Source organism: Cuculus canorus, unplaced genomic scaffold (genome assembly GCF_017976375.1).
Source record: "Cuculus canorus isolate bCucCan1 unplaced genomic scaffold, bCucCan1.pri scaffold_65_arrow_ctg1, whole genome shotgun sequence".
Classification (NCBI taxonomy): domain Eukaryota; kingdom Metazoa; phylum Chordata; class Aves; order Cuculiformes; family Cuculidae; genus Cuculus; species Cuculus canorus.
This window is the reverse complement of record NW_026527845.1, coordinates 349,657-376,379: the sequence shown is the minus strand read 5'-3', so window position 1 is coordinate 376,379 and position 26,723 is coordinate 349,657. Positions and strand designations below refer to the sequence as shown.

The window sequence follows — 26,723 nt, the reverse complement described above, 5'->3', positions numbered from 1 at the left end:
ATAGAAGTGTTGGATCATAGAAGTGTTGGGTCATTGAAGAGTTGGATCATATAATATTCGCATCATACAGGAGTTGAGTCAAAGAAGAGTTTGGTCATAGAAGAGTCAGGTTTTAGAAAGCCATAGAAATGTCAGAGAAGAATTTGGTCATAGAAGACACGTGTTATAGAACTGCTGTGTTACAGAAGGCTCCTACTGGAGTTGGGTCACAGAAAGTTCAGGTAAAAGAAGTGTTGGGTCACAGAAGTGTCAGGTCATAAAAGAGACACAGAAGACTCGAGTCACAGAAGTGTCATATAGGCGTCATTTTATAGAAGAGTCATTAGAGGAGTGGCTCAAGTCACAGAAAAATAAATGGCTCAGGTCACAGAAAGGCTGGGTCATGGAAGACACGGCTCTGGTCATAGAGGAGTGAGGTCAGAGAAGTATTGGGTCATAGAAGTGCTTGGTAATAAAAGGGCTGGGCCACAGAAGGATAGTGAGATACAATGTACCCAAGGGAAATCCAGTCCCCTTCTCTTTCAGACATCCAGAAATGGAATCTGAGGGGACAAAGTCTGCTGCAGAACCTTTTGCTCCCCTGCTCATCCATTGGCCATTTCTGAAAAGGACATAAAATGCAGTTTCTTATTTCACTGTTCCTGAAGCAGCAAACATTCATCATGGGGCCCTGGAATGGCCTTTCAAGTTGAGACTGAGTCTTAGCCTGGACCCTTACTAAGCGTGGAGGATGCTGTCCTTGAAGACGATCTGTCCTGAGCTCTGTGACAATGTCACAGCTCTGTCTCCCACAGGAATGGCTCCATCTCCTCCTGCCTGTGCCCCTGGCTGAGGGCATTGCTGCCCATTGGGGCTGAAGCCCTGCAGCTGTGGCACCAGGCAAGCTCATCCCTGCCATCAGGAAACCTGCGACCAAGCGCCCAAAACCCCGTGGGTGGGAAGGCTTTGCTTAGAGCGAGACATGGCTGGGACAAAGAGAGCCAAGTGTCTTTCCAGCCTGAGATCAGGTGACTCATTCACGCAATGCAACACATCCTCCTAGCTTGGAGAAATAAGATCCTTCCCTGTCACCTTCCTGGTGTCCTGTATAATTATGGGACAAGAAAAGTGAATCTTGTGCCCAGTTATTTTTGTAATAGGAGCAATGACAGTGCAGGAAAGAAGTTTCTCTTCCCAGCTGAGGGAGGGAACACCAGGGATGGCCTCAGCCTCTTTCTCAGCAGGTTCCCCCGGAGCCTCAGTGACACCTCAAAGGATCCCAGAGGGAGCAGAGAAAGGGCTGCCTTGGGCTGTTGCTCTGCTGCTGAGCTGAGATGGGCTCTTGGGACAGAGTGAGCTCATAACGAGAGGGAAGTTCTGAACAGATCCAGCTCTGGCCAGGAGCAGCTCCTCTGAGGGCACTGCCTGCAGGCATCAAGGGGAGAGGAGGGAGGCAGTGAGAGGGGAAAGACAGGGTGGGGTGAGAGGGAAGATGAGGCTTCGTCAGGAGAAAAGTCTTCACAGCCTTTCTCCAGGTGAGTCTCTGGCTGCAGGACAATGCAGGTGCAGTTCCTGGAGGGGTCTCCTAAAGCCGGCACAGCCACAGCCTCTGGGATCTGTCAGGATGGCTCTTGCAGTTTCTCCAGCAGAAACAAAAGCCAGAGTCAGCGCTCAGCCTGTCCGGGGAGCTCCTCATGGTGGGACAGAGAGAAGCTGTGGGTGGAAGAAGCACTTCCTGGACAGACAGGTTCTTTCTGCTTTTTGGAAGGTGCTGTGTGAGTCAGGGTGGCTCACAGCTCCAAATCAACCCAGGACGCTTCTAAGAGGACATTTCAAGGTGAAGATCAGGGATGGGATTGTTTTAAAGAACTTCCCTGATTCTGCCTTTTCACTTTTCTACTCTTGGGGATTTGTAGCGGAGAAATAGAAAAAAAGGCTCTCATGCTTGAACAAATCACTGAACTTCTGAGCTGTGTCCTTGAGTGGTCAGTAGGTCTGAGGAGCCTCCTAAAGTGTTTCCAGCTTCTCGTCTTCCCATGGGCAGTACCAGCACCACCTCTGCTGTCACCAGGCTCAGTCTGTCCTGTCCTTTCCTACTTATAAACAAGAACCTATGCCCAGCTTTACAGCAAACAGGCAGGTTTGTGTAGGGCCAGGGGGGAGCAGAGAGGGTCAGACGGAGTCTGTGAGCACTAACAGGGAGCAGACATGGGACAGGGTATCACCTCCAGCAAGGAAAATCTCCAGGAAAATCTCTCTGCTTCCTCTCCCACCCAGCAAAGCCTCTGCCCTCAGGGCTCTGGGCTCCAAGGCTGAACCCCCTCCTCTGCAGCCACAGCTCCATTGCCCTCTCCAGAGCTCAGGGGCTGAGAGCAACTGCCCGGCAAGGTTGGTGTCTGGGAGGGGGCGAGCACAGCTGGGGAAGGGGAACGCTGTCTGCGTGCCTGGACTGCCTCTGCCCTGGCCTCTCGCAGCCAGACTCTCTGCTCCTGTTTCTCCCCTTGTCTCTGTCCTTGCTGTTCTCTTGTTCTCGCTGCCAGGCTCTCTGGGGATGGGAGTTACAGCTGCAGAGTCACCCACTGACCTGCCTTCTGCCCTCACAGCTACTCCTTCCTGGCAGTGCAGATGCTGACAGGCCCGTCTCCACCAGGAACACTTCCACAGGACAAAGCTGAACCCCAGCAGTGTCCCCTGTCCCCACTGTCCCTTTGACCCCCAGCTGCAGAGCAGGGCTGAGTCCTCACAGCCAGCGGGCAGAGGTCCTGCTGCTCCTGTCACATTCAGCCGGCACCAAACAGGGCTCCAGGCATGGAGCTGAAGCAAGGGCTGAGAGAAAAGGGCCAGAGTGTGTGCAGCCACGGGGAGAGGAATGAGAATTGATTTTGGCTCAGACTAAAGTCTGAGGCTTTCCCATAACTTGTCACTGTGCTTTCATTTCTGACAGTTCCCCATGCCCAGAAGCAGACAATGTCCAATAGCAGCTCCATTGACCAATTCCTCCTCCTGGCATTCGCATACACATGGGAGCTGCAGCTCTTGCACTTCTGGCTCTTCCTGGGCATTTACCTGGCTGCCCTCCTGGGCAATGGCCTCATCATCACCTGTGACCACCATCTCCACACCCCCATGTACTTCTTCCTCCTCAACCTCTCCCTCCTGGACCTGGGATCTATCTCCACCACTATCCCCAAAGCCATGGCCAATTCTCTATGGAACACCAGGGCCATCTCTTACGTGGGATGTGCTGCCCAGATCTTCTTTCTATTCTTCTTCCTTGGTGCAGAATATTCTCTTCTCATGGTCATGGCTTATGACCGTTACGTTGCCATCTGCAAACCCTTGGACTATGGTACCCTCCTGGGCACCAGAGCTTGTGTCCACATGGCAGCAGCTGCCTGGGGCGCTGGGTTTCTCAATGCTCTGCTGCACACGGCCAATACATTTTCCCTGCCCCTCTGCCAAGGCAATGCTGTGGACCAATTCTTCTGTGAAGTTCCCCAGATCCTCAAGCTCTCCTGTTCACACTCCTACTTCAGAGAGGTTGGGCTTCTTGTAGTTACTTTCTTTGTAGCATTGGGCTGTTTTGCTTTCATTGTGGTGTCCTACGTGCAGATCTGCAGGGCTGTGCTGAGGATCCCCTCAGAGCAGGGACGGCACAAAGCCTTTTCTACGTGCCTCCCGCACTTGGCTGTTGTCTCCATGTTTGTCAGCACCGGCATGATTGCCTACCTGAAGCCCCCCTCCACCTCCTCCCCACCCCTGGATCTGGTGGTGGCAGTTCTGTACTCAGTGGTCCCTCCAGCAGTGAACCCCCTCATCTACAGCTTGAGAACCAGCAGCTCAAGGATGCAGTGTGGAAACTCATGACTGTACTTTTTAAGTATCATTGATCTCCTCATTTCTTCTGCCTATCACTCACAATGAAACACACTGAAAAAAACATCCTATCTTTGGTAGCTGATTTGGTTTGGTTTGGGATTCTTCTTTGTTATGATGACATTGTCCACAAAGAAATGACAAAGAAATTGTTCCTGCTACTGCTGTGTCAGTATCTCCCTGTCATGTATGACCTGCAGACTGTGTAAATAATGACCCCTACTCTGTTCTTCTAAAGAAAATAAAGTCTCTCACAGACACTTATTTGTCCATCATCCTTCCTCTATGACTTTCTCTTGAGCTCCTGGGTCACTTTTAGAGGTTGGAGAAAAGGAGTCCCAGCATAGCAGCATGTCATGGAGCACCTGTGCTTAGTCCTTCTAAAGCTGCTCTCTTTGTCCCTCCATGATCTCCTTCCCAGCCCTTGTGCTGGTGGAAGGTCTGAGTGCTCTGAGCTTGGTCCCACTCCTGCGCTGTGGCCGTGCTGTGATCACAGACAAGGACAGGCAATGGGCACCTCTGTGACAGGGATGATGTCCATGGGGTTGCTGTGAAGGCCTGTGGGACAGAAAGAGCCTCAAGGTCACTTCACTTTGAGAGTAATGTCCCCTGGAAACTGCCTGAGTGCAGCACTAGGATGTGCTTCCTTGGATCAAGTTCTCGGGGTCCATTCCTCATGTTGGTGGGGCAGATGAGTGCAGAGCAGGGTGAGCAACCACAGCTCTGGGAGTGGCAACAGGAGAACATAAACGCTGTGACTGCTGCTGTGCAGAGCCACTGTATGGGGAGGGTCTGTCTCTGAACACTCTGTGTGTGAGATCAGGGCACAAGGTGTCTCATTCAGTCCCTGTTATCTGTCAGCAAACAATGGGAAGTGGTTCCTTCTCCGGTCTTAATCAGGAAGGGGAATTGAGAAAGGAAAAGAGTCCTGAAGGTTGAAATAAAAAGATGGATTTAATAAAAACAATAAAACCTCACACTATTACTATCAGTAGCACTTACAGTAACACTCATGCTGGTGCCAGGGCTTGTTTTAGTACCAGTGGTAGTGGTTGAATCATAGAATCACTTCATAGAATCATGGAATGCTTTGGGTTGGAAGGGTCCTTAGAGATCATTCATTTCATTCCTCCTTGTCATGTGCAGGGACACCTCCCACTGGATCAGGGTGTCTATAGCCTCATTCAACCTGGCCTTGAACTTCTCAGTACTAGGATTAAAATTAATACGAATTTATATATAATGATATCAAGGCAGCATCCCAGGGAGCTGAGTGAGCAGGATGATGTCACAGTGAGGCCACCCGCCATCATCTTCCAAAGGTTATGGAGACTGAGGGAACTCCCAAAGCACTGGCAGCACTCCCACATTGCCTGTCCTTTTCAGAAATGGCCAATGGATAAGCAGGGATCTAAAGACCGTCTCTGATACCTTGTCCTGTCAGATCCCATTTCTGGGTGTCTGAAGGGGAAGGGGACTGGATTTCCCTGGGCAGATTGTGTGTCTTCACCATTCCATTACCTGCGTCTTCGATGACCTGACAGTTATATGAGCCATCTCTTCTATGACCTTGCCCTTCTATGACCCAAGCCTCCTATGACCTGACTCCTCCAATGACTCTTCTATCACCCAACACTTATATGACCTTTCCATGACCATTAAATGACAATTTTATGACCTGAGTGTTCTACAATCTGACATTTGTAAAAAGCGAGTCTTTGGTTGCCCAAGCTTTCTATAACCCAAATCTTCTGACCTTTGTGTGACTTTCTATGACCTTACTCTTGTGACTTCTCTGTGACCTGACTTTTCTATGACCCGAATAATTTATGACCCAAACCTTCTACAGCCCAAACTTTACTCAACCTGGAACCTCTATGGCCTGACTCTTCTATGAATCTTTGATGACCCAGCTGTTCTGTTACGCAAATAAACTCTCACGTTTCTGTAACTCAACTCTTCTATGACTGAACCCTTCTATGAATGTTCCTTAACTGAACTCTTCTATTACCCCTTAATGACCCACCTCATGTATAACCCGACTCTTCTATTACCGATTTTCTTATGACCAGGCCCTTCCATGACTTGAGCCTATGGCCCAACTCTTCTATGACCTGACTCCTCTACAACTCCTCTATGATCCTGACTGATATATGAGCCACCTCTTCTATGACCCAACACTTCTATGACCCGAGTCTTCTAGGAATTGATCCTTCTATGCCCCTTCTATGACCCAATGCTTCTATGTCCCAACACACCTATGATGTGACCTTTCTTTGACCAAAAAACTCTATGTACCTTCTACAACCAAACTAGAGAACTGAGTTTTCTATCATCCCACTCTTCCATGAGTCCTCTATGACCTGAATATTCTACGACCAAACCCCTCCATGATCCAACACTTATAGGACCTGATGATTCTACTAACTCTTCTGTAATGCTACTATGACTCAACTCTCTGCTCTGTGACTTCATAATTCTATGACCTGACCTTTTATGATTTGATGTTTCTCTGACAAAACCCTTCTAAAACCTGTCACATTTCTATGACTTGACTCTTCGATGACACGAATATTCTATGATCCTTTTAAGGATCATAGATTAAGGACATTTATGATGTCCATCTTCCAAGACTTCTATAACCCAACTCTGCTATGAGACTGGACCCTGCCGTGAACCTTCTATGATCTGACTCTTCTATGACCCAACTCTTCTGTAACTCCATGGAGCTGTGTGAGCTCCTTGTCATCTCATGTAACACTACAGGACTGTATTTGAAATTACATGGAATAACTGCTCCCAGTTTGTTTTGGCAAAGTGAGAATGTTCATAACACCAGTGTCATTGTAGCCAAAGCCAGATCTGCCTTCCCAGGGTCTGGGGGTCAGAGCTTGCTTTTCTGCTTCATCAAGCAAACCCAGGCTTTTCTCAGTATCACAGCTGCCTGCACAGTGCCTTTGCCTACCTGCAATTGTGGCCTCAAATTCTCAGCTCTAACGAGTCCCTAGGGAGGCTTTGTCAGGAACGACCCTCACTGAGACCAATTAAAACTTCAAGGTACTCTGAGCTGTGTCTTTAAGTTCTTGAGAGGTTTACTCAATCTCCTCTCAGCAGCTGAGGTTCAAGGTCTCATCAGCAAATCCACCCTGGGTCTCATTAAAATACAGAAAGCGTTAACCAGCTCTTTGTCTGCTTGGAGATTTCTTCAGGTCTTCAAGCCTTGTACATCTTGGAGTAATTTCCCAGTGTGGTTAAAGAGGAATATTTCAAAGTGCACCTAAGAAAAATATGTTTTATTTTAAAGTTTATATTTCAATACTTTTCAGAATCATAGAATGGTTTGGGTTGAGGGGACCTGGGCTGCATGAAAAGAAGCGTGGCCAGCAGGTTGAGGGAAGTGATTCTGCCCCTCTATTCCTCTCTTGGGATACCTCATCTGGAATCCTGTGTCCAGTTCTGGAATCCTCAATGTAAGAAAGAGATGGAGCTGTTGGAACTGGTCCAGAGGAGGGCTACAAAGATGATTAGAGTGCTGGAGCACCTTCCTTACAAGGACAGGCTGAGAGAGTTGGGGTTGTTCAGCCTGGAGAAGAGAAGGCTCAGAGGAGATCTTGTAGCGACTTTCCAGTACCTGAAGTGGGCCAGCAGGAAAGCTGGAGAGGGGCTATTCATAAAGGTATCTGGGATAGGATCAGGGGGAATGGGTATAACGGGAGAGCAGCAGATTTAGACTGGACATTAGGAAGAATTTCTTCACTATAAGAGACACTGGAACAGGTTGTCTAGTGAGGTTGTGGCTGCCCCATCCCTGCAGGTGTTCAAGGCCAGGTTGGATGGGGCCTTAGGCAGCCTGATTTAGTGGGATGTCCCTTCCTGTGGCCGGGGGGGTTGGAACAAGATGATCTTTAAGGTCTCTTCCAACCTAAACTCTTCTAGGATTCTATGATTCTGTGATTCTATGACCTGGCACTTCTATGACTTGACAATTGGTCCTTTGATGATGCAGACCTTCTATGACAACAATTCTTCCTTTTATGACCTCTTCTATGACCTCACAATTTGCGTTTGTATGACCCTGCCCATCTATGACTTACCAATTTGCTCTTATGTGACATGGCCCTTCTATGACCCGGCCCTTCTATGATGGTTTGCAGTGAGAGCGCTACCAGGAGAAGGGACTAACGTACTAACATAACTAACTATATTGAGCATGGTTGGCTCACAGACTCTCCCATGTATGATGTGTTGCATAGTTTTTTCTTACTATTCTCAATCGCATCTGACTTTTATCTGCTCACAGTCACGGCCTGTGACCACTACGTTGCCATCTGCAAACCCCTGCACTACAGGACCCTCCTGGGCAGCAGAGCTTGTGTCCACATGGCAGCAGCTGCCTGGGGCACTGGGTTTCTCTATGCTCTGATGCACACAGCCAACACATTTTGCCTGCCCCTCTGCCAGGACAATGGTGTGGACCAGTTCTTATGTCAGATCGCTCAGATCCTCAAGCTCTCCTGCTCAGATTCCTACCTCAGACAGCTCTGCATTCTTGTGGTTACTCTCTCAGTAGCACTTCGATACATGGGAGATGACCTTTGTGTCCCCGGCCCTTCTATGGCTTAAGAATTCACCCTTCTGTGACCTGGCCCTTCTACAACTTAACAGTTTGCCCTTCTATGACCCAGGCCTTGATGACTTAGCAGTTAGCCCTTCTATGACCCAGCTTTTCTATGACCTAACAGTTCACCCTTGTCTGTTCTGGCCTTTCTACAACCTAAAAATTTGCACTTCTCTGACCCGGCCCTTCTATGACTTAACAATTTGATCCTCCGTGACCTGGAGACCTTGTATGACTTAAACTTCTATGACTTAAGCTTGTATGACTTACAGGAGCGCGAGACCTCCTGTAGCTGGACAAAGAAGACTTGATCAGTTGTCCTTCCTTGACCAGGTGGTCTGTAGTATACACGAATCACAAGGTTCCCATTGGTTCTTCCATCTTTAATTTTGACCCACAAGCTTTCAACCTGTTCATGGCTACTCTTCAACAATAGCTCTTCACATGCTATCCCTTTCCTGAGATAGAGTGCAACGCCTCCACCCCTCTACCCGGTCTGTCCCCTCTGAACAGCCTGTAGTCATTGATAGCCACACTCTGGTCATGGGATTCATCCCAACACATTTCTGTGATGGCAACTAGATCATAGCTTTCTAGTAGCACGGTAGCTTCCAGCTCCTCCTGTTTATTACCCAAGCTTCGTGAGTTTGTATAGAGGCACTTCAGCTGGGCTGCCAGTTGCATCACCTTCCCAGTGGACCTTTTATTACCTGTAAAGTGTTTTGGAGAAGTCTCCTCCCTGACTCCTGACCCCTGACACCCGTCATCACACCGCTTGTCACAGGCTAGCTTGATGTTATTCCCCTCCCTCTTCGTATCTAGTTTAAAGCCCTATCTACAAGCCTCACTAGCTCCTGGGCAAAGACTCTCCTCCCTCACTGAGAAAGGTGGCTCCCATCTGAGGCCTGTAACCCTGGTGCCATGTAGGCCATCCCGTTATCAAAAACCTCAAAGTCATTGCGGTGACACCAGCCACAGAGCCATGTATTAATGGATTGGACCCATCTGAGCTGTGCTATGTCACCACCTGTGACTGGAAGGAGGGAAGAAAAGATCACCTGCGTCCCAGATTCCCTCAGCAGCCGTCCCAAGGCCCTAAAATCTGTTTTAATCCCCCTTGGGCTTCTTACTGTTGCTTCATCCCCTCCCACATGGAGCAGCAGTAATGGGTGGTAGTCTGTAGGCCTCACCAGGTTGGGAAGTTTCCTGGCCACATCTCTTACCTGGCCTCTTGGGAGGCAGCTGACTTCCCTGTGAGTGGGGTCTGCTCAACATATTGGACCCTCTGTGCCCCTCAGTAGAGTCTCCTACAACTATGACTCTCCTATCAGTCCTTGTGGCAGTTGCGGTAATACAGCGTGTGTGCCATTATGGTCTCAGCCCTTGCTCTGATGCAGGTGCATCATGCTCCACTTTTTCCCCTAGTCTTCCCTCCACATCCAGAGCCTCAAATCTGTTGTGGAGAGACACCTGAGGAGGTGTGGCAAGGAGGGGGTTGGTTTTCTGCCCCATCAGTGGACTCGCTTCCACTCACTATTTCCTTTTGAGGCCTTGCCAACCAAGGATCCCTTTGATCCTGTTTTTTTCATGTGGCTGATTATGTTCCTGTATCCTGGAGCTCAGGGTGTGGTTCCCCCAGTATATCTCCAGCTCACACTCTCTGATGCTCCTCAGCCTCTCTGCTTCCTCTTTCAGCTCTGCTACCTGGCGGAGGAGGTGATAACTCAATAACAACTGGATAGCCGCTATTAAACAGGTATTCCCGTTATTAGCAGCACTGGGTGGGTGAGGGAATTGCTCCTCCAAAACCACACACACCAAGCAAGAAAACCATGTGTCTTTTATGTTACAGATCTATGCATATTCATTCCATCTCCCAAAACTCTATTACATATTCATTCTTTTTCCAGAAATCATCAATATATCTCCACGCCTTGTTCACATGTGCAGCTGGTCCTTTGAGTGGTTGTGAGGACCCCTCCTGGAGTCCAAAGATGAAGGCTCGAAGTCTTCCTCATTGATAAACTTTCAACTGGAGGGGGGTGTCCTTTTCTGCTGGCAGTGATGTGGATTCCAGGCTTCCTTATCTTACCTTGTGGGATGCCTGTTCCTTGCACAAAGGGTCCTTCTTTAGATAAACATCTCTCAAGGCACATACCGCATAGGATGTACAAGCTTAGACAGTTGCTATAGATTAATACACAACTCGAACTTTTGCCATTTATCACGCCCCTCCTCCTCCATCTTTGCCCTCTGCTTCCCCATTCTCTTCTACCACCTTCTCTCTTTTTCTTCTTCCCTGTCCTGTCCCTTTCTTCCCCCCATCCTTTTAGCCTCTCATCTCCCTCGGGTTCCCTTCCTTTCTCCCTCTCTCCCTCCTCTCTCCCTCACCCTCCTCCCCTCTCTCTCCCCCTGCTGTCTCCCCCTTTCCTTACACCCTTCTGCCCCTCCCTCTCGTCTCCTCCACCTCCCTCCCCTCCTTTTCCCCCCTCCCTCTCATCCATTCTCTCCCTATTGCCTCTCTCTGCCCCCGTTCCCTCTTCTCTTTCTCTTCCTCCCCCTCCCCTCTTCTACCCCCTCCTACCTCCTGTCCCTCTACTCCCTCTTTTTGGTGCCTCCCCCTCCCTTTCCCCCTCCACTCCCTCTCTCCACCCTTCCTTTCTCCCTCTCTCCCTCAGGGCAGGGCAAACATCAGCAGAATAGCTGTGCTGAGGCTTCATTGGGAAATTAATGCAGTAAAAACTCCACATCATCATGGAATTGACTGCAGGAAAAACAGAATCTTCAGAACTGCTATCAGCCCTGCTCGGGGCAGGCGGGGCAGAGCATGAGGAGGATCTGCTGCCCTTTAGAACAGCCTTTTAAAGTCTCTTCTCCATCTCTTTGTCAAACTGGCAGCCTCATGGCATTTTATTCTCCAACTCGCTGCTGTTACAAAACCGTGGCCGTGCCTGTTCAGGTGCCACCAGACCAGCAGATGGGATCTTCCTGAACAGCACCTTTCATGTTAGTGGCAATCAAATGCCCTGAATCTGTTTGGATTTGTCCCAAGGGCAGCCGTGACCTCTCCTTGGTCAATATTTCTGTTATCACAGCGCACACAATTCATCAATTCTATTCAAAACAGCTTCAGAGCACAAATGACGTCACAGCATCTTCAAATGTGATCAATAACTCAATCCCGTGTCTCTTTGCTCTCTCATGAGCCGCACACGGACCAGAAGAGGCCAGAATGAAAATCTTCCAGGTGACCGCCTGCTCTCTGGGCAATTCCCAGAACAAATGCCCCAGGCAGTTGATGCCAATGAAGAACCTGAGCTATTTGCAGTTCTCGTGAACCACTTATCAGGGGATTATGTTCTTTGAAGCCATGACCGCAGTCCGTGTCATCATGGGCACAAACCCAGTGACCCCTGGATTCACAGAGACTCAGGTAAAAATCCCACTGACTTCAGACCTTAAACCGTTTTTTTACCCCCAGTCTTTGACTCCCAGCTTGTGTCTCATAAGAATAAATTATCATCACACCCACATGGACAGAGGACAGAGACCAAGCACTGTTTTACTGTCAGACACATGAGAGGGGCTGCTGGGTGGCTTTGGGAGTGAATGGAACTGGGCAGCACAGTGTGGGAGCTTGAATTCCTGTAGCACTGGACAAATGAAGGATGAGCTTCCAGAGGAACAGATCAGCCTTACAATTCATTCATGGCTCTGCTCTCATCCTGTCAGTGTCCCATGGAGTCAGGATAAGCCAAGAGAATTCAGTGCTGTAGGGGTGCAGCTGGGGGATTACTGGTGATTATAAGTGATTACTTCTGACCATGATCTGCTGAAAGAGACAAGGAAATGGGTGCTGCATCTCTTGAGTGAGACCTTCCTGTCTCTCTCTTCTCCCAGTACTCATTCACATCTTCAGTAAAATATGCTGGTCTTCTCATTAAGCAGAAATAATGAAATATCTGTCATGTTATCTGCCTCTTCTGAGACTTGTGGGCATCCATGTGGAGACAAAGAAGGGGCCATGAGCCTGTTGATCCAAATTGTGTCTGTCTTCCTTAGGAATATGTCTGTGCTGACAGAGGGACCAGCCTTTCCCTGTGCTGTTTGGGGCACTGGCAGCCTTTAGGAATGCAGGGATGGCCGATGTCCCCAGAGTCATGACTGCAAAGACTGGGTGCCTCGATGCCAGGTGCTGGGAAAGGTCTTGCTTGGCTCATGCAATCCAGGACAGCAGCTTCATGCAGCTCAGCATGGAAAGCTGAACAACTTGTGTCTAATCCTCCCTCTGCCCTGCACTGCCCAGAGGGTGCTGCCCAGGGCCCCCACGATGGCGATGTTTGGGACAGGACTGCTGAGGAGGAACCCCCCTGGAAATGTGGGGAGAGCAGCAGGGCAGGAGGAGGGGAGAGGGAAACACAGCTGTCAGAAACACTGCGAAAACACACACACACACTCCTCTTGCTAGTGCCTGCCATGAGCTCCAAACACCGCCTGGGGACAAGCCCCCACTTCATCCTGTCCTTCTGCATGGCCACCTCCTGCCCAGGGACAGCTCATTGCAGGGATGCTTTGTGGGGCCAAGGTCCCTGGCTCAGTGGTAGACCAGTCCCAGCCAGGGACAGGGCTGAGCCAGACCCTCAGCAGGGACAGGGTCAATGGGGCCCCTGTCTGCAGACAGAAGAATCAGACAATTACCAGGTTAGAAAAGGCCTCTTGTATCATCTGTTGCCCCAGTGCTTCCTCAGGCCCAGCTCGCAACTCCCGGTGCCCAGCACTCAGCAGTGCTCCCCATTGCTTCCAGTGGCTGAAGATCCCAGCAACCGAGCTGTCCCCATTGCCTGTGTCCCCATTGCCTCCCATCTCCTAGTGTTCCCTCATCTTGGGGTCCCTGGTGCCCCAGGAAGGGGGTCAGTCCCAACCTCCCATTGACCCGAGGAGCTGGAGAGAGGTCAGAGATGATTTTCAGAGAGCCCTGGTTTGAGGCTGCCGTCCTCTTTGGGGGATCCTGGAGGCAAAGCCTGGCCTGGGAGGTGAGGGACACTGGGAGATGGGGGATCTAGCTCTGGGGGCTGTTGGATCATGGTTTCATGTTGGAGCAGTGGGTCATCACCATAAGGTCTCTGACTGTTAGAGGCACACTGCCTGTGCCCCTTGCACCCCCAGATGCCCCGGCCCTTCCTCATGCAGCTGCCCCACGGGAAGATGGATGGATGCAAAGGAAAGCAACAGGATCAGTACCGAAGGCAACTCTTTCCTGGGTCTAGGCTTGTGGCCAGAGCTGGTGTCTCTGCCAAGCCTGGCTTTGCCCTGGGGACTCTTGGGGAGGGACAAGGAGGAGCACTGGGAGGGATAAATCTGCCCTTCACCTTCTCCAGCTTCACCCAGGACTCACCATACTGCAGACGAAGATGAAGGTGGCAGTGCTCAGCGTGGCCCTGCTCCTCACCATCCTGCTGTGCACCCCAGAACATGCTCAGGTGAGTCCTCGATGCCACCAGGAGGGTCTCAAGGCTGGGGATGGGGCTTGGCTGCAGGACATCAGCTCTCCTGCAGAATGGAATGGTAGTGGTGAGCACAAAATCCCTTAGCTTGGCCACACAAGCAAGCAGCTATTCCTGGCTCCCTTGCACCTCCAGCCCTGGGCAATGCAGCTTTCTCACTCCCACAATTCCATTTCTTCTCTCCACTTCACCCACAACTGATCTTCTGGTGCCCAATGCTGAGTCCCCAGTGAAAGGCCGGAGCTGTCCACTCCTGGGAGGGTCCAACGCCATCTCTTGTGAGGGCCTCACTGGTTTCTTGTCTGGGTGCTCCTACCTCTTCCTTTTAGGACTCCTCATCCCATCCTTTTAGTCCCCTCAGACATCTCCTCACCAGAATCTCCTCTATGTCCTGTTTAAGGTTCCCAGTGCTCTCCCACTGATCGTTTCCAGTGCCCTTCTGTCAGTCTTTCCCCTCCGTCTTTGCCTTTCACCCTGCCCACTGCAGTTGTGTCTGCACATCCTTGAACACCCACCCCCAAACCTCTCCCAGTCTCTTCAATTTTGTCCCCTCTGCACTTCTCCTTCCACCTCCACCAACCACCTCTGTTGAAGAACCCGTATCACCTCCACTTGAATTCCTTTTCCCCTCCCTTGCATCCCAAACAGTCCTGTCCCTTCCACAGCCCCAGCCCAGTGCCTTGGGATCTACTCGCTTAGCCCAGGGCCCCATCTTTGGATATCCTGACCCTGTCATCTTTGGGGTCCCTGAATTCTCCAAGCTGTCCTTGTCTCCATTCCCACTCCTGGTCCCCCTGCATGAACTTGGGGGTCCCAGGGGAAGCTTGGAGGAATGGGGCTGGGGGGAGCAGAAGGAATTTTCTCCCTCAGGAGGAAACCATGGACCCAGGGGGCCTGAGGGAAGCTGTGCCCCATGCATAGCTCAACCAAGCTCCCACTTGCCCTACTCCTGTAGGGACTGATTAAAGAAAATGGAAAGAATAATCTGGAGATAAGTCATGGGGTGGACTCGGAGGGCATCCAGACTGAGGAAATGGAGGGCACTTTGTTCCTCTGATCCCGTGCCTGGACCAGGGAAGTCCCAGTGACCAGTGACGTCTCTGTTCTCTCTGCAGGCGACGTTAGTCAGTCTTAGGCGACTGAAGAGGGATGAGGTGGGTACTACAAGATCTGCTGATCTCAGACTCTCCCCTCCATGGCCACAACACTTCCAGGCATCCCAGTGTGCCCCAGTGCACTCCAGTATGTTCCTAACCCTCCCTTTTCCCCTAGGCCTCTGTACGTGACTGCGTGGCACAGATTCTGGAGGAGAGAGCCTCCAATTCCCCGATAGACCCACCTCTACCTGATGTGAGCAGCACCAGGGGAAATCCAGCCCCACAAAATATCCTGGGCCCTGGGGGACCCCTGAACCTCTGGGCTGGGCAGATCTTGGCTGTGGGAGAGGGAAAGAGAGGGGCCTGTCAATGATCCACGTCCCAAGGGGAGCCAGACAGAGCTGCCACCGTGCCTTTCCTGGCACTCAGTGCGGCTCTAGGGGCACAGAGGGGACAAGCAGGCCAGGCAGGGACTGTGGTGCCATATGGGCCCCCAGGGAAACTGTGAGAGATCCCCTACGCTCATCCTCTTTGGAGTTGCTGATTTCTCCAGGCTGTCCTTGTCTCCATCCTCACTCCTGTCCGTGCATGAGCTGGGGGGAACAGAAGGTGTTTTCTTCCTCAGACCAGGGGAAACCCATGGACCCGGGGAGGGGGGCCGGATGGGACTGGGGGCACCTGATCCCCACTCAGAGCCCCAACAAACTCCTTGCTCTACTCTCACAAGGACTGATTGAAGGAAGTGGAAAGGATGTCTTGGAGGTGGGGTCATGGGGTGGACTTTGAGAGCATCTAGTTTTGGAAACTGGAGGGCACTTGGTTCCTCTGATCCCCTCCTGGGACCAGGGGTGTCCCAGTGACCGTTGAGGTCTCTGTTCTCTCTACAGGCAGAGTCAGACATACTTGAGACACTGAATAGTGATGAGGTGGGTACCACAAATTCTGCTCCTCTCAGACACTCCTCTCCATGGGATGACACTACAGGGCACGCCAGTGTGCCCCAGTACACCCCAGTGTGCCCCAGTACACCCCAGGGCACTCCAGAAGAACCCTAGAGAACACCTTTGCACCCTAGTGCTTTCCAGGGGACCCCATCCCCATCCCCAGGGCCCCATTGCATTCCTGTCCATCCCATTACAGCCAGGGTGCCCCAGAACACAGCTCCCAAACCCCACTGCTTTCTATGAATCACCATGCAAACTTGTGTATCCCATTTTTTCCCAGAAACACCTTCCCTACATTCCCCATTGATTTCCCTGCCTCCCAGTACCTTCCAGTGCACCCAAGCCCGTCCCTAACCCTCTCTTTCTCACCAGCTCTCAGAGTCTGAACTCGTGTCAAAGGTTCTGGAAGACCCAAACCTGAGACGTCTTTTACTCCTCTAGGTGAGCAGCACCAGGGGATGTCCAGCCCCACAAAGGATCCTGGGCCCTGGAGGACCCCTGATCCTCTGGGCTGGGCAGATCTTGGCTGGACAGATCTTGGAGAGGGAAAGAGAGAGCACTGTCTATGATTCATGTTCCAGTGGGAACCAGATAGAGCTGCCCCCATGCCTTTCCTGGCACTCAGTGCGGCTCTAGGGACACAGCGGGGACGGTGCATGCCAGGCAGGGGCTGTGGTGCCATACAGGCCCCCAGGGTCACCGTGAGGGACGGGCAGGGCTCTGGGAGACTCAGGGGCCTCCCGGGCTAAGAAGCTCTTGGTGCCTTTTGGGTCTCAGGGGAGCCACGTTTTGCCGTGGATGTTTTCAGGGCTCCAGTTCCTTCTCCTTCCACAGATGTCTGCAGAGAGAGATGGTGGGGACAAGGCCCCTCCCCTGTCCCAGCAGACACTGGGCTTTCACTTTGTGCTCTGTCTTTCAGGACTGGAACAGATGGTGACGACTCTGCCCTGTCTGGTACTGGTGATGACAACTCTCTCCTGTCCCTCTCGAGTGGCATGAGGAGATGATCATCCCTGGAGATCCCACCTGATCCCTGGGAGCCCTGGGCCCTTTCCCTCTAATGATCAATAAACCCCTCAGCAAAGCCACCTCTTGTGTGTGTCCATGTGCCTGTGTCCATGCTCTCCCGTGCCAGTGCCGGACACCCGGGTGCCCTCTGGCCACACCCTGCGATGAGCAGCGGCTGAGAGAGCCTGGGCACCTGGGGGGTCTCTGTAAAGGAGATCCCCTTCCTGCCCACCGTGTGTCCTGGACATGGGTAGGTGCAGGCAAACTGGAGTGTCCCCCCAGGAGGATGGGAGAGGCCAGGGGCAGGCGGTGGCAGCCCTGGGGCACCCGGGGTTTGGGAGGCACAGGGGAAACAGGTTCTTCCCAGAACAGGTTCTTTCCCAGAAAGTTGATCAGAGGGCTGGAGGATCTCACATCTGAGGACAGGCTGAGGGAGTTGGGCTTGTTCAGCTTGGAGAAGAGAAGGCTCCGAGGAGACCTTAGAGCAGCTTTCAGTACCTGAAGGGTCTCCAAGAAAGCTGGGGAGGGGCTGTTTACAAAGGCTTGTAGTGATAGGAAAAGGGGGAGCGGGGATAAACTGGAGAGGGTCAGATTTCAGTTTGATATACAGAAGACTTTCTTCACCATGACAGTGGTGAGGCCCTGGAACAAGTTGCCCAGGGAAGTTGTGGCTGCCCCATCCCTGGAGGTGTTCAAGGCCAGGCTGGATGGGGCCTTGGGCAGCCTGATCCAGTGGGAGGTGTTCCTGCCCATGGCAGGGGGGTTGGAAGTGGATGATCCTCAAGGTCCCTTCCAACCCAAACTATTCCATGATTCTGTGCTTCTAAGATAATGATTACAACCCTTATCTTCTTGCTGCCCAGAGTCTTCAAGATTAACTGCGCAGGTGTGGCCAAGCTTTAAGGTCTCTGGATGGGATTAGTTTTATCGCCCAGGGTATACAATGAGGTTCCAGGACTAAAGTGTCTTGTCATTCTGTCAAAAAATTAGGACTATGAAGACACTTCTGAGTATATAAAGTTTTCTGAAATCACTGTTGAGCAGAAGCAGGCTGAGGGCAAATCCCGAGTCTTCTCCAGTGCTGAATGAAGTGTACATGACTTAAGAGCTAAATTATTGAGCATAAATTTCTTTGTTTCAAGAGTAAAAGAGGAAAGGCTGCTGGAGAAGTTGTCTTCGGTGCATTTTTGTAACCTTTGGAGTTCTGTTTTAATGTGTTTTAATCTGTTTTAATCTGTTTTAATCATGTATTTTAATTTCCCTCCTGGCCGTCTCAATGGCTGCCGAATGATGTGGCGGACTACAACTCCCGCCATGCCTCGCGGCAGACTCCGCGCACAGCCGTGCCCCATGGCTGCTGATCTCTCTGCGAACTACAGCTCCCGGCGTGCCTCGCGGCACTCGCGGCCCCCGCATCGGAAGTCGGTGTCGCCGCTTCCCCTCCGGCGTTTCCGGGTCCCGCGGTGCTCGGGCCGGGTCGGAGCGCGTTCGTTCGGGCCGCGGCATGAGGCCTCGGGGCTGGTTCCTGCCCTCGGCGCTGGGGCTGCTGGGGCTGCTGGCTCTGCGGGGAGCGGCCTCCGCCCGGCCCAGCTTCGTGCTGCTGCTGGCGGACGGCCTGGGCTTCGGGGACCACTCGCAGGTCCCACATGATCCCTGCACAGGCTGGCTCATGGCCAGCAGGATGGGTTTTGAAGCCCCCCACAGATGCAGACTCCACCACTGCCCTGGGAAGCCTCTGCCAGTGCTTCATCAGTCTTTCAGGAAAGAAAATGTTCCTAATATCCAATTTAAACCTCCCGTGGCACAACCTGAGACCGTTCCCTTTTGTTCTATGGCTTGTCCTTTGGAGGATTAAAATAACACTTGCCTCAACAAACCCTACTTTCTGGGAGCTGCAGGGAAGGATGAGGTCTCCCCTCAGCCTCCTCTTCTCCAGGCTAAACAGCCCTAGGGGCCTCAGCAGCTCCTCCTAAGAGTTGTTCCCCAGGCCCTTCCCTAGCTCCGTTCCCTTCCTCTGAATGCACTCCAGTCCCTCAATGTCTTTCTCGGAGTGAGGGGCACAAACCTGAACTCAGGATTTGAAGTGCAGCCCCCCCAGCACCTGGTCCAAGGAGACAACCCTTCTCTGCTCCTGCTGGCCACCCCATGGCTGATGCAAGCCAGGATGCTGTTGTTGTTCTTGGCCACCTGGGCACACTGCTGGCTCATGTTTAGTCGGCTATCAACCAATACCCTCAGGTCCTTCTCCTCCAGGCAGCTTTCTAGCCAGACTTCTCCTAATCTGTAGCGCCGCACAGGGTTGTTGTGCCCCAAGTGCAGGACCCGGCATTTGGCCTTGTTAAACCTCATCCCATTGGTCTCAGCCCAGCGGTCCAGCCTGTTCAGATCCCTTTGCAGAGCCTCCCTACCCTCCAGCAGATCCACGCTTCCACCCAGCTTAGTGTCATCTGCAAGCTTGCTAAGAGTGTACTCAATGCCTTTATCCAGGTCATTGATAAAGACATTGAACAGAGCTGGACCCAGTACTGAGCCTTGAGGAACCCCACTTGTAACTGGCCTCCAACTGGAGTTAACTCCATTTACCACCACTCTCTGGGCCCGGCCATCTAATCAGTTTTCAACCCAGGAGAGTGTGCGCCTGTCCAGGCCAGAGGCTGACAGTTTCTGAAGCAGAATGCTGCGAGAAACTGTGTCAAAGGCTTTACTGAAGTCCAAGAAGACTACATCCACAGCCCTTCCCTCATCCAGCAGTTGAGTCACTTTTTCATAGAAGGCTATCAGGTCAGTTTGGCAAGACCTGCCTTTTATGAACCCGTGTTGTCTGGGCCTGATCACCCAATTCTCTTACATGTGCTTCATGATAGCACTCAAGATTACCTGTTCCATGACTTTCCCTGGTACTGAGGTCAGACTGACAGGCCTGTAGTTCACCGGATCCTCCCTGCAACCCTTCTTGTAGATGGGCACAACATCAGCCAGCCTCCAGTCTAGTGGAACTTCCCCAGTCAGCCAAGACTGCTAGAAGATGATGGAAAGGAAGTCGTGGCTGTCCTCTCCCTGGAGGTGTTCAAGGCGAGATTGGATGGAGACTTGAGCAGCCCGGTCTACAGGGAGGTGTCCCTGCCCATGGCAGCGGGGAGGAACTGGATGGGTTTTGAGGTCCCTTCCAACTCAAACCATCCCATGATTCTACGATAAAGGGTCAGTGGGAGCTGTGCTGCTGCCTGCCAACCCCAGGAGAAGCGATTTGCTGGCCAAGGAGAGCTTGTCCTTTGTTCAGTGTCCTTATTGCCCATCACTCTCTGGGCCCATGTGCCCATCAAGAAGGTTGTGGAGCAGTAACCATCGATTGCGGCCTCAGCTCAGGACCATGAGCAACAGCTGAGATCCATCTTGGCTCCCATGTTCCTGCACATGGCCAGGCTGGACTCACGCTGATGGATTCAGGCGTTTCCTGGGTTTCACCCCCACAACGTTCACTGGGTGCCACGTGGTCATCTCTTAACACAGAGCTTGGAGGACAGCCGGGAGGAATTTGTGAGGGAAATCCAGCCAATTGCCATAAAAAAGGAGCTGGCAGCACATGGAATGGACTTGGAGAGAGCCCTTCACCCAAACAATGCGTTTGATCATTACTACAAGAGAATAAGAACAGTAATGAAGAAAGATCCATTACCAATTTTATTAATATCATCATCATCATCATCACTCAGATCCACAGTCACCAGGAGCCCCTTATTCACAGAGAGGATGTGCAGAGCCAATCCCTGGACAACTCGGGGTCCTACGCAGTGCGTCCACCTTGAGCTGGGGTCTCCAATGATTGCTACGAGGGGCTGAGCTTTTACCCCATGGTTGGGGGTGAGCTTAGAGTTAGTGTGAGCTCCAAAGTTTCCTCTTTCCTGACAGCTCTGAGCCTGATTTGAGTTACCATGGTCCACACACCTTGTAACTGCGCATTGCTCCTGCATAGAAGGGAGAGACGGGGGCTATGGAGTGATTCCATGTTTGAACTATTTCACCTCCATTGGTATTGGAAGAAGTAGATTGGAATATTTCACAGGAGATGCTCTCTCTCTTTCTTTACAGATGTGAATGTAGGCAATAGGTCTCCAGGTTCCCAACTGAGTTGCAGGGCTGATGGACACGTGAATCCTGTGGGTATGTCACAGCTTTTCACTCTGTTTGGGAGCTGCCAGCTCAAAGCCCCCACGGGAGCGCGGCCTCTCCTGTGGGTGTGAGATCACAGGCCTGCATGGCGTGTGCCATCCCAAGGCGTGATCCCCTCACGTCCTGTGGTTCAGCTGTGAGGGATCACAGGCTGCGATGGGAACATCTGATGGGGCTTTGGGTGTAGACGTGGCTCCACCTTCTCAGCTGGATCCTGTGCTGGAGCCCATTGGGCATCCAAGGGGTGGTCATCGCTCTTGGCTGCCTGACATTGTCCTCATGAAGTTCAACAAAGCCAAGTGCAAGGTCCTACACGTGGGTTGGAGCAATCCATGGTTTTAATAGAGGATGGGGAATGATGTGATTGAGAGCAGCCCCGCAGAGAAGTGCTCGGGGGTGCCAGTCGATGAGAAGTTCAACATGAGACAGCAATGTGTGCTCACAGCCCTGAAGGCCAATCGTGTCCTGGGCTGCATCAAAAGAAGCGTGGCCAACAGCTTGGGGTTTGATCCACTGCGTGTATCTGTGACTCTTCCCATGGAATAGAGGTGGCAGGATGGGATGTGTTTCTCCTTAAGGGCTCTTTCCCAACTGAACTGTTTGTAGCATCTCCCTGTCCGCTCTGAAGGAAGGCGTTTACCATCATCTTCAGGTTTGCCAAAAACGCACTAAGTGTGACAAGAAGATCCCACGCAATCACCTGGTCTCTCAGCAGCTTTGGATTTGCTCTCTATGAGAACGCTGGAGAGTGTCTAGGGCTTAAATTCTCCTCCATGAATGATAGATACATCATTTGGACAGGTGACAAGGTGCAGCCACAAATGCCCAGACTGTTTCCAAGCGTTCTTGATGTCTTTTGCCTCCTGAAGTTCTTGTGTTCCTGCTGAGGAACAGTCACTTCTCTGGGGTGCGGAATAGTTGCTGTAAGAGCGATGCTCACTCATAACCCTCTGTGGGTACAAGGAGATGCTCACCGCCCTCCACCCCATCTCTCTGGGGTTCTAGAATTTGCTGTTTTGGGAATGAGGCCACCGGAACTCTACTCAGCAGATGATGGAAGATGTGACTCTTAATGGGATGCACCTCCTGCCAAACCTGCCTCCCAGAGCCTGCCTGGAGTGCCCTGGGCACAGCGGGGGGGGATCCCTGCTGTGAGCTGGGGGACAAAGGGATGCACTGACCGACTGGACATGGCTTGGAGGAGCCTGCACTGTCCCTCTGGACCCTCTGTGCTGGAGCCGTGCTGGGGCTTTGCCTTCCTCTGACTGTTGGCACTGCTGTCCCACTCCAGGGAAGCCCATCATACCAGAACAGATTATTCTTTCCAAGAGAATCCAGGTCCTCAGCAGTCAGTGGAAGACAAGTCCTGCAAACTGGAGGCGTGGCAGCCTGGTGTCTGTCCTCAGATACATCACCTGCTGAAGATGCCACCTCCCTGAGGCGAATAGTTCCATCTGACCCAAGTCCTGCTTTCTTTCTCTAGAGATGGACACAGAGGCTATTCAGAAGGAAAGGAGCAGGGGCTCAGTGTTCATCCCTGCCAAAGGAGCAGAGACGATGCCAGCCACTGGCACGCCAGGTAAATGCTGTCCCACGGTCACCCAGTGTCACTCATCAGGGAGATGGGAGCTGGCTTTTTCCGTGTGCAATGCAAAGTGCTTCTTCCATGGCTGAGGCGCAGATGTGGAGAAGAACAGAGAGAGGACAGCTCGGTGATGGCCCTGGGCGCACTTTGCCTTGCGAAGCTGTCTCTGCTGGCCCCTCGGAGCCCGAGCGGTACTCAATGCAGCTGCAAAGCCAGCGCTGGTTGGGCTTGAGTTTGGAGATGGTGGGAGCTCCAGGGAGTCCTGCCCGGCAGGATGGGCTCGATCAGAGCCTGGCAGCAGTGGTGCTGGGTCTCACACCTCGTGGGCGCTGGTGAGCGATGGTGCAGCCTCTGCTGCCGGTTGTGGTTCCAACCCAGTGCCGGGGCAGCTGCTGCCCCAGTGTTACCAGTGTGGCTCAGAGCTGGTTTGTGCAGACCTCGGGACGCAGATTGGGCATGGTTGAGCTTGTGTTCGGATCACATGCAACTCTGCTTGCTCACAGGGTCCGTTCCAGGCTCAGTGAGGTCCCAGGTAAGGCTGGATGCCCTTTGCCAGTGCTGGACATTGGGGAAGGTGCTGCCTAAGCAACTTTTTGGTTGTGCTCTATGCCCTGTGTGGAGACCCACAGCTGGGATGGGACAGGTGTGACCATACTGGTGCACACAGGGAAGGGTCTGAGGGCCTTATGAAGGAGCCTTCTCCCAAGGGCTGTTTCCCCGCTGGCCTGGCTGCAGCTGCTTCTCGTCCTCTCTGAAGGAGGGGCTGTGGCATCACCATGCAATCAACACAAACACACCCCGTCCAGCTCAGGACAGCAGATCACCCGCCATGGCCTGCTGTCCAGCAGGGCAGGCCTGGCTGCTGCTTGGAGCAGTGATGAGCACAGTCCTAAAAGCCCAGACCTTGTCAACATCTTTGAGGATCTCCTCATGAAGATGCCACCCACCTGAGGGGAACAGTTCCATCAGATCCAACTTCCCACTCTCTCTCTCCAGAGATGGACAGAGAAGCAGTGCAGAAGGAGGTGGTTTTGGAAACGCAAAGACTCGGCCTTATACAGTCTTTCGATCCTTTTCATCCTGTGGTGCCCATAACTGCACTCAGGACTCAAGGTGGAGCTGCAGGAACCTTTTCCCATCCTCCCCTGTCTCCTGAATGTTCTCCATCTCCCTAATGGTGATAGGAGGGTGGGGGGTCCTTTGTCTCCTGTGCCACGGTTGACTGGTGCATCGTTCTCGGGGACTAGAGAGTATGATTCCACCACTCAATCTCCTTCTCATTTTCCCTTACACTCCTCAGCCTGGACACCCCTTCCCAAAGCTCTGCCAACAGGCTGAGCTGCTTCCCTCTTCTGCACAGCCACAGGGAAGCTGGGTGAACCATGTGTAATCCAGCATTGTCTGCATTAAAGGTTTTGGTCTGTTGCCATGTGCTGTATGTGCTTTATTTTTTTGATGCTTAAAAAAATCATACAATCACCAGGTTGGAAAAGACCTTTGAGATCCTCAACTCCAACTGTACCCATCCACTACTACGCCATATCCCTGAGCATCCCTTATACAGTCTGGATCTCCTCTGTGTGAGGTGGAAGTGGTGACTTTGTGCAAGGTCCCTGACGCCGACACTGACACTGGAAACACAAAGCCTTGGTGTTTCCATTTCTTCTTTCTCTGAAATTCAAGGGAATCCTTTCCTTCAGGATACTCAAAGGGCAGAGGTAATTGATAAAATTTGGCATGATTGGCGATGCCAAAGGAAACTCGGGGAGCTCACACGGTGGGAATGTGCTGCTTGGCCATCTCAAGGGACTGAGTCAAGTTAGAGAAGAGGCCTATGTGAACCTCACAGCTCACGTGAGGCGACCAGGCCCGTCTGCTGCTCCTTGAAACTGATACTGTTGACTGCAGAGGCACAGAAAGTACATGGGGAATAACCCCGAGCTTTGTTCTCATGTTCCACCCTGGGCTTCATGCGCAGGCAAGGGACCCCAAGCTGGACCAACTTTTGGCTTAACGCCATCGTCCTCTTGAGAGAAGAGCAGGAATGGAGTCTTCTTTTCCCACCATTTGTCCTAGGCTTGTTCATAGCTGCAGGTTCTCAGACCGTAGACACCCGCTCCAGCCCCTCATCACCGGGCCCTACAGGAAAAGCTGGAGAGGGACTATTCACAAAGCCTTGTGCTGACAGGACAATCGGCACAAACTGCAAAGGGACAGATTTCGACTGGACCCTACGAAGAATTTCCTCACCATGAGAGCGGTGAGACCATGAGCCCAGGGAGGCTGTGGCTGCCCCACCCCTGGAGGTGCTCAAGGCCAGACTGGATGGAGCCTTGGGCAGCCTGATTTAGTGCGATGTCCCTGCCCGTGGCAGGGGGGTTTAAACTAGATGATCTTTAAGGTCCCTTCCAACCGTAACTATTCTATCATTCTATGATTTACATCCCACATGAAAAGCGGGAAACAGGGGCACCACGGGCTCTGCCCTGTAGTTCACCTCGCAGCAGCGCATCCCTGCTTGCGAGCAAATGGGTCCTGAGGTGCAGGGGATGCAGGAGCCATAGCACATGATGCCAAAGGCAGAGCAACTGCAGCAGCTCCGAGCCCTTCCTGCTGCGTATCTGCAGCGTGTCCAGATGTGCCACTAGAACCTCTGGTTCTGAGTCTCATGGCTACAGCAGAGGGAAACATCCCCACTGTGTCCTGTCTCCAATTCCTGCAGCGTGTCCAGATGTGCCACTAGAACCTCTGGTTCTGAGTCTCATGGCTACAGCAGATGGAAACATCCCCACTGTGTCCTGTCTCCAATTCCTGCAGCGTGTCCAGATGTGCCACTAGAACCTCTGGTTCCGAGTCTCATGGCTACGGCAGAGGGAAACATCCCTACCGTGTCCTCTCTCCACTTCCCGCAGCTTTGCCAGGAGCAATTTAGAGGCTCCAGGGCCTTTTTTCATCCTTCAGTCTTATTCTTTGCTCTTGGTGGGCCCAAATCAAAAGGATTTGATTCAATTTCCCTTTAATAAATCACAATCTGTGTTTCTTCACCCTGGGCTCCTGTCCCAGGGGAGACATGAATGTGGTTCAATAAAATGAAGGTCTGGGAACCAAATTGAAGTGGAGTATGGTTCAATAAAATGGAATTTTGGGAAGTGAATTGAAGTGAAATGACACCAATTGGTTCATTTTAACTAATTTATTCATTCTTAGGCAGCTTGCAAATATTCAGTTGTCCGTTACAGTAAAATAACTCTCAATTCATGGGGAAGACAAAGACAAACACACATATAAACTGTGTAACGTGCCATTCTGGAAGGGAAATGCAGAGAGAGAGGCTGGACTTCAGTAACGCCTTTGACACCATCTCCCTCAGCTTTCTCCTGGAGAAGCTGGTGGCCCATGGCTGGGACAGGCGCGCTCTGCACTGGGTGAAAACTGTCTGCATGGCCGAGCCCAGGGAGCTGTGGAGAATGGAGCTCAATCCACTTGGTGGCTGGCCACACGCAGTGTCCCCACAGCTCTGTCTTGAGGCCAGTCTCGTTCAATAACGTTATCCGTGATCTTGGTGAGGGGATCGAGTGCTCCTTCAGTCAGCTTGGAGGTGACACCAAATTGTGTGGGATGTTGATCTGGTGGAGGGCAAGAAGGCTCTGCAGAGGGATCTGGACAGGCTGGATCTACGAGCGAGGCCAACCAGTTCAGGTTCAGCAAGGCCACGTGCTGGGTCCTGCACTTGGGCCTCAACAATGCCTTGGAACACTACAGACTTGGGGAAGAGGGCTGGAAAGCTGCCTGTCAGCAAAGGACCTGGCGGTGCTGGTCGACGGCAGCTGAACATGAGCCAGCAACGTGCTTAGGTGGTCAAGAAGGCCAAGAGCATCCTGGCTTGAATCAGCTATGGAGTGGCCAGCAGGAGCAGAGAAGGGCTCGTGCATCTGCATTGGG

At 52.0% G+C, this 26,723-nt stretch overlaps 1 protein-coding gene across 1 annotated transcript; it reads left to right on the top strand.

The window, feature by feature from the left end:
* The first annotated feature begins 3,105 nt into the window (after nucleotides 1–3,105).
* On the top strand, nucleotides 3,106–10,204 carry LOC128850738 (olfactory receptor 14J1-like). Its single transcript, XM_054055720.1, has 2 exons — nucleotides 3,106–3,783; nucleotides 10,169–10,204. The coding sequence occupies exons 1-2, from the start codon at nucleotides 3,106–3,108 to the stop codon at nucleotides 10,202–10,204; spliced, it is 714 nt and encodes a 237-aa protein (XP_053911695.1).
* The last annotated feature ends 16,519 nt before the right edge of the window (nucleotides 10,205–26,723 follow it).

Bases quoted from the DNA above. Each gene is read 5' to 3' on its own strand.
- LOC128850738 (XM_054055720.1), top strand. From the start codon at position 3,106: ATGTACTTCTTCCTCCTCAACCTCTCCCTCCTGGACCTGGGATCTATC. The intron at 3,784-10,168 runs GTGAACCCCCTC...TTCCTCTTTCAG, and splicing joins ACTCAGTGGTCCCTCCAGCA to CTCTGCTACCTGGCGGAGGA.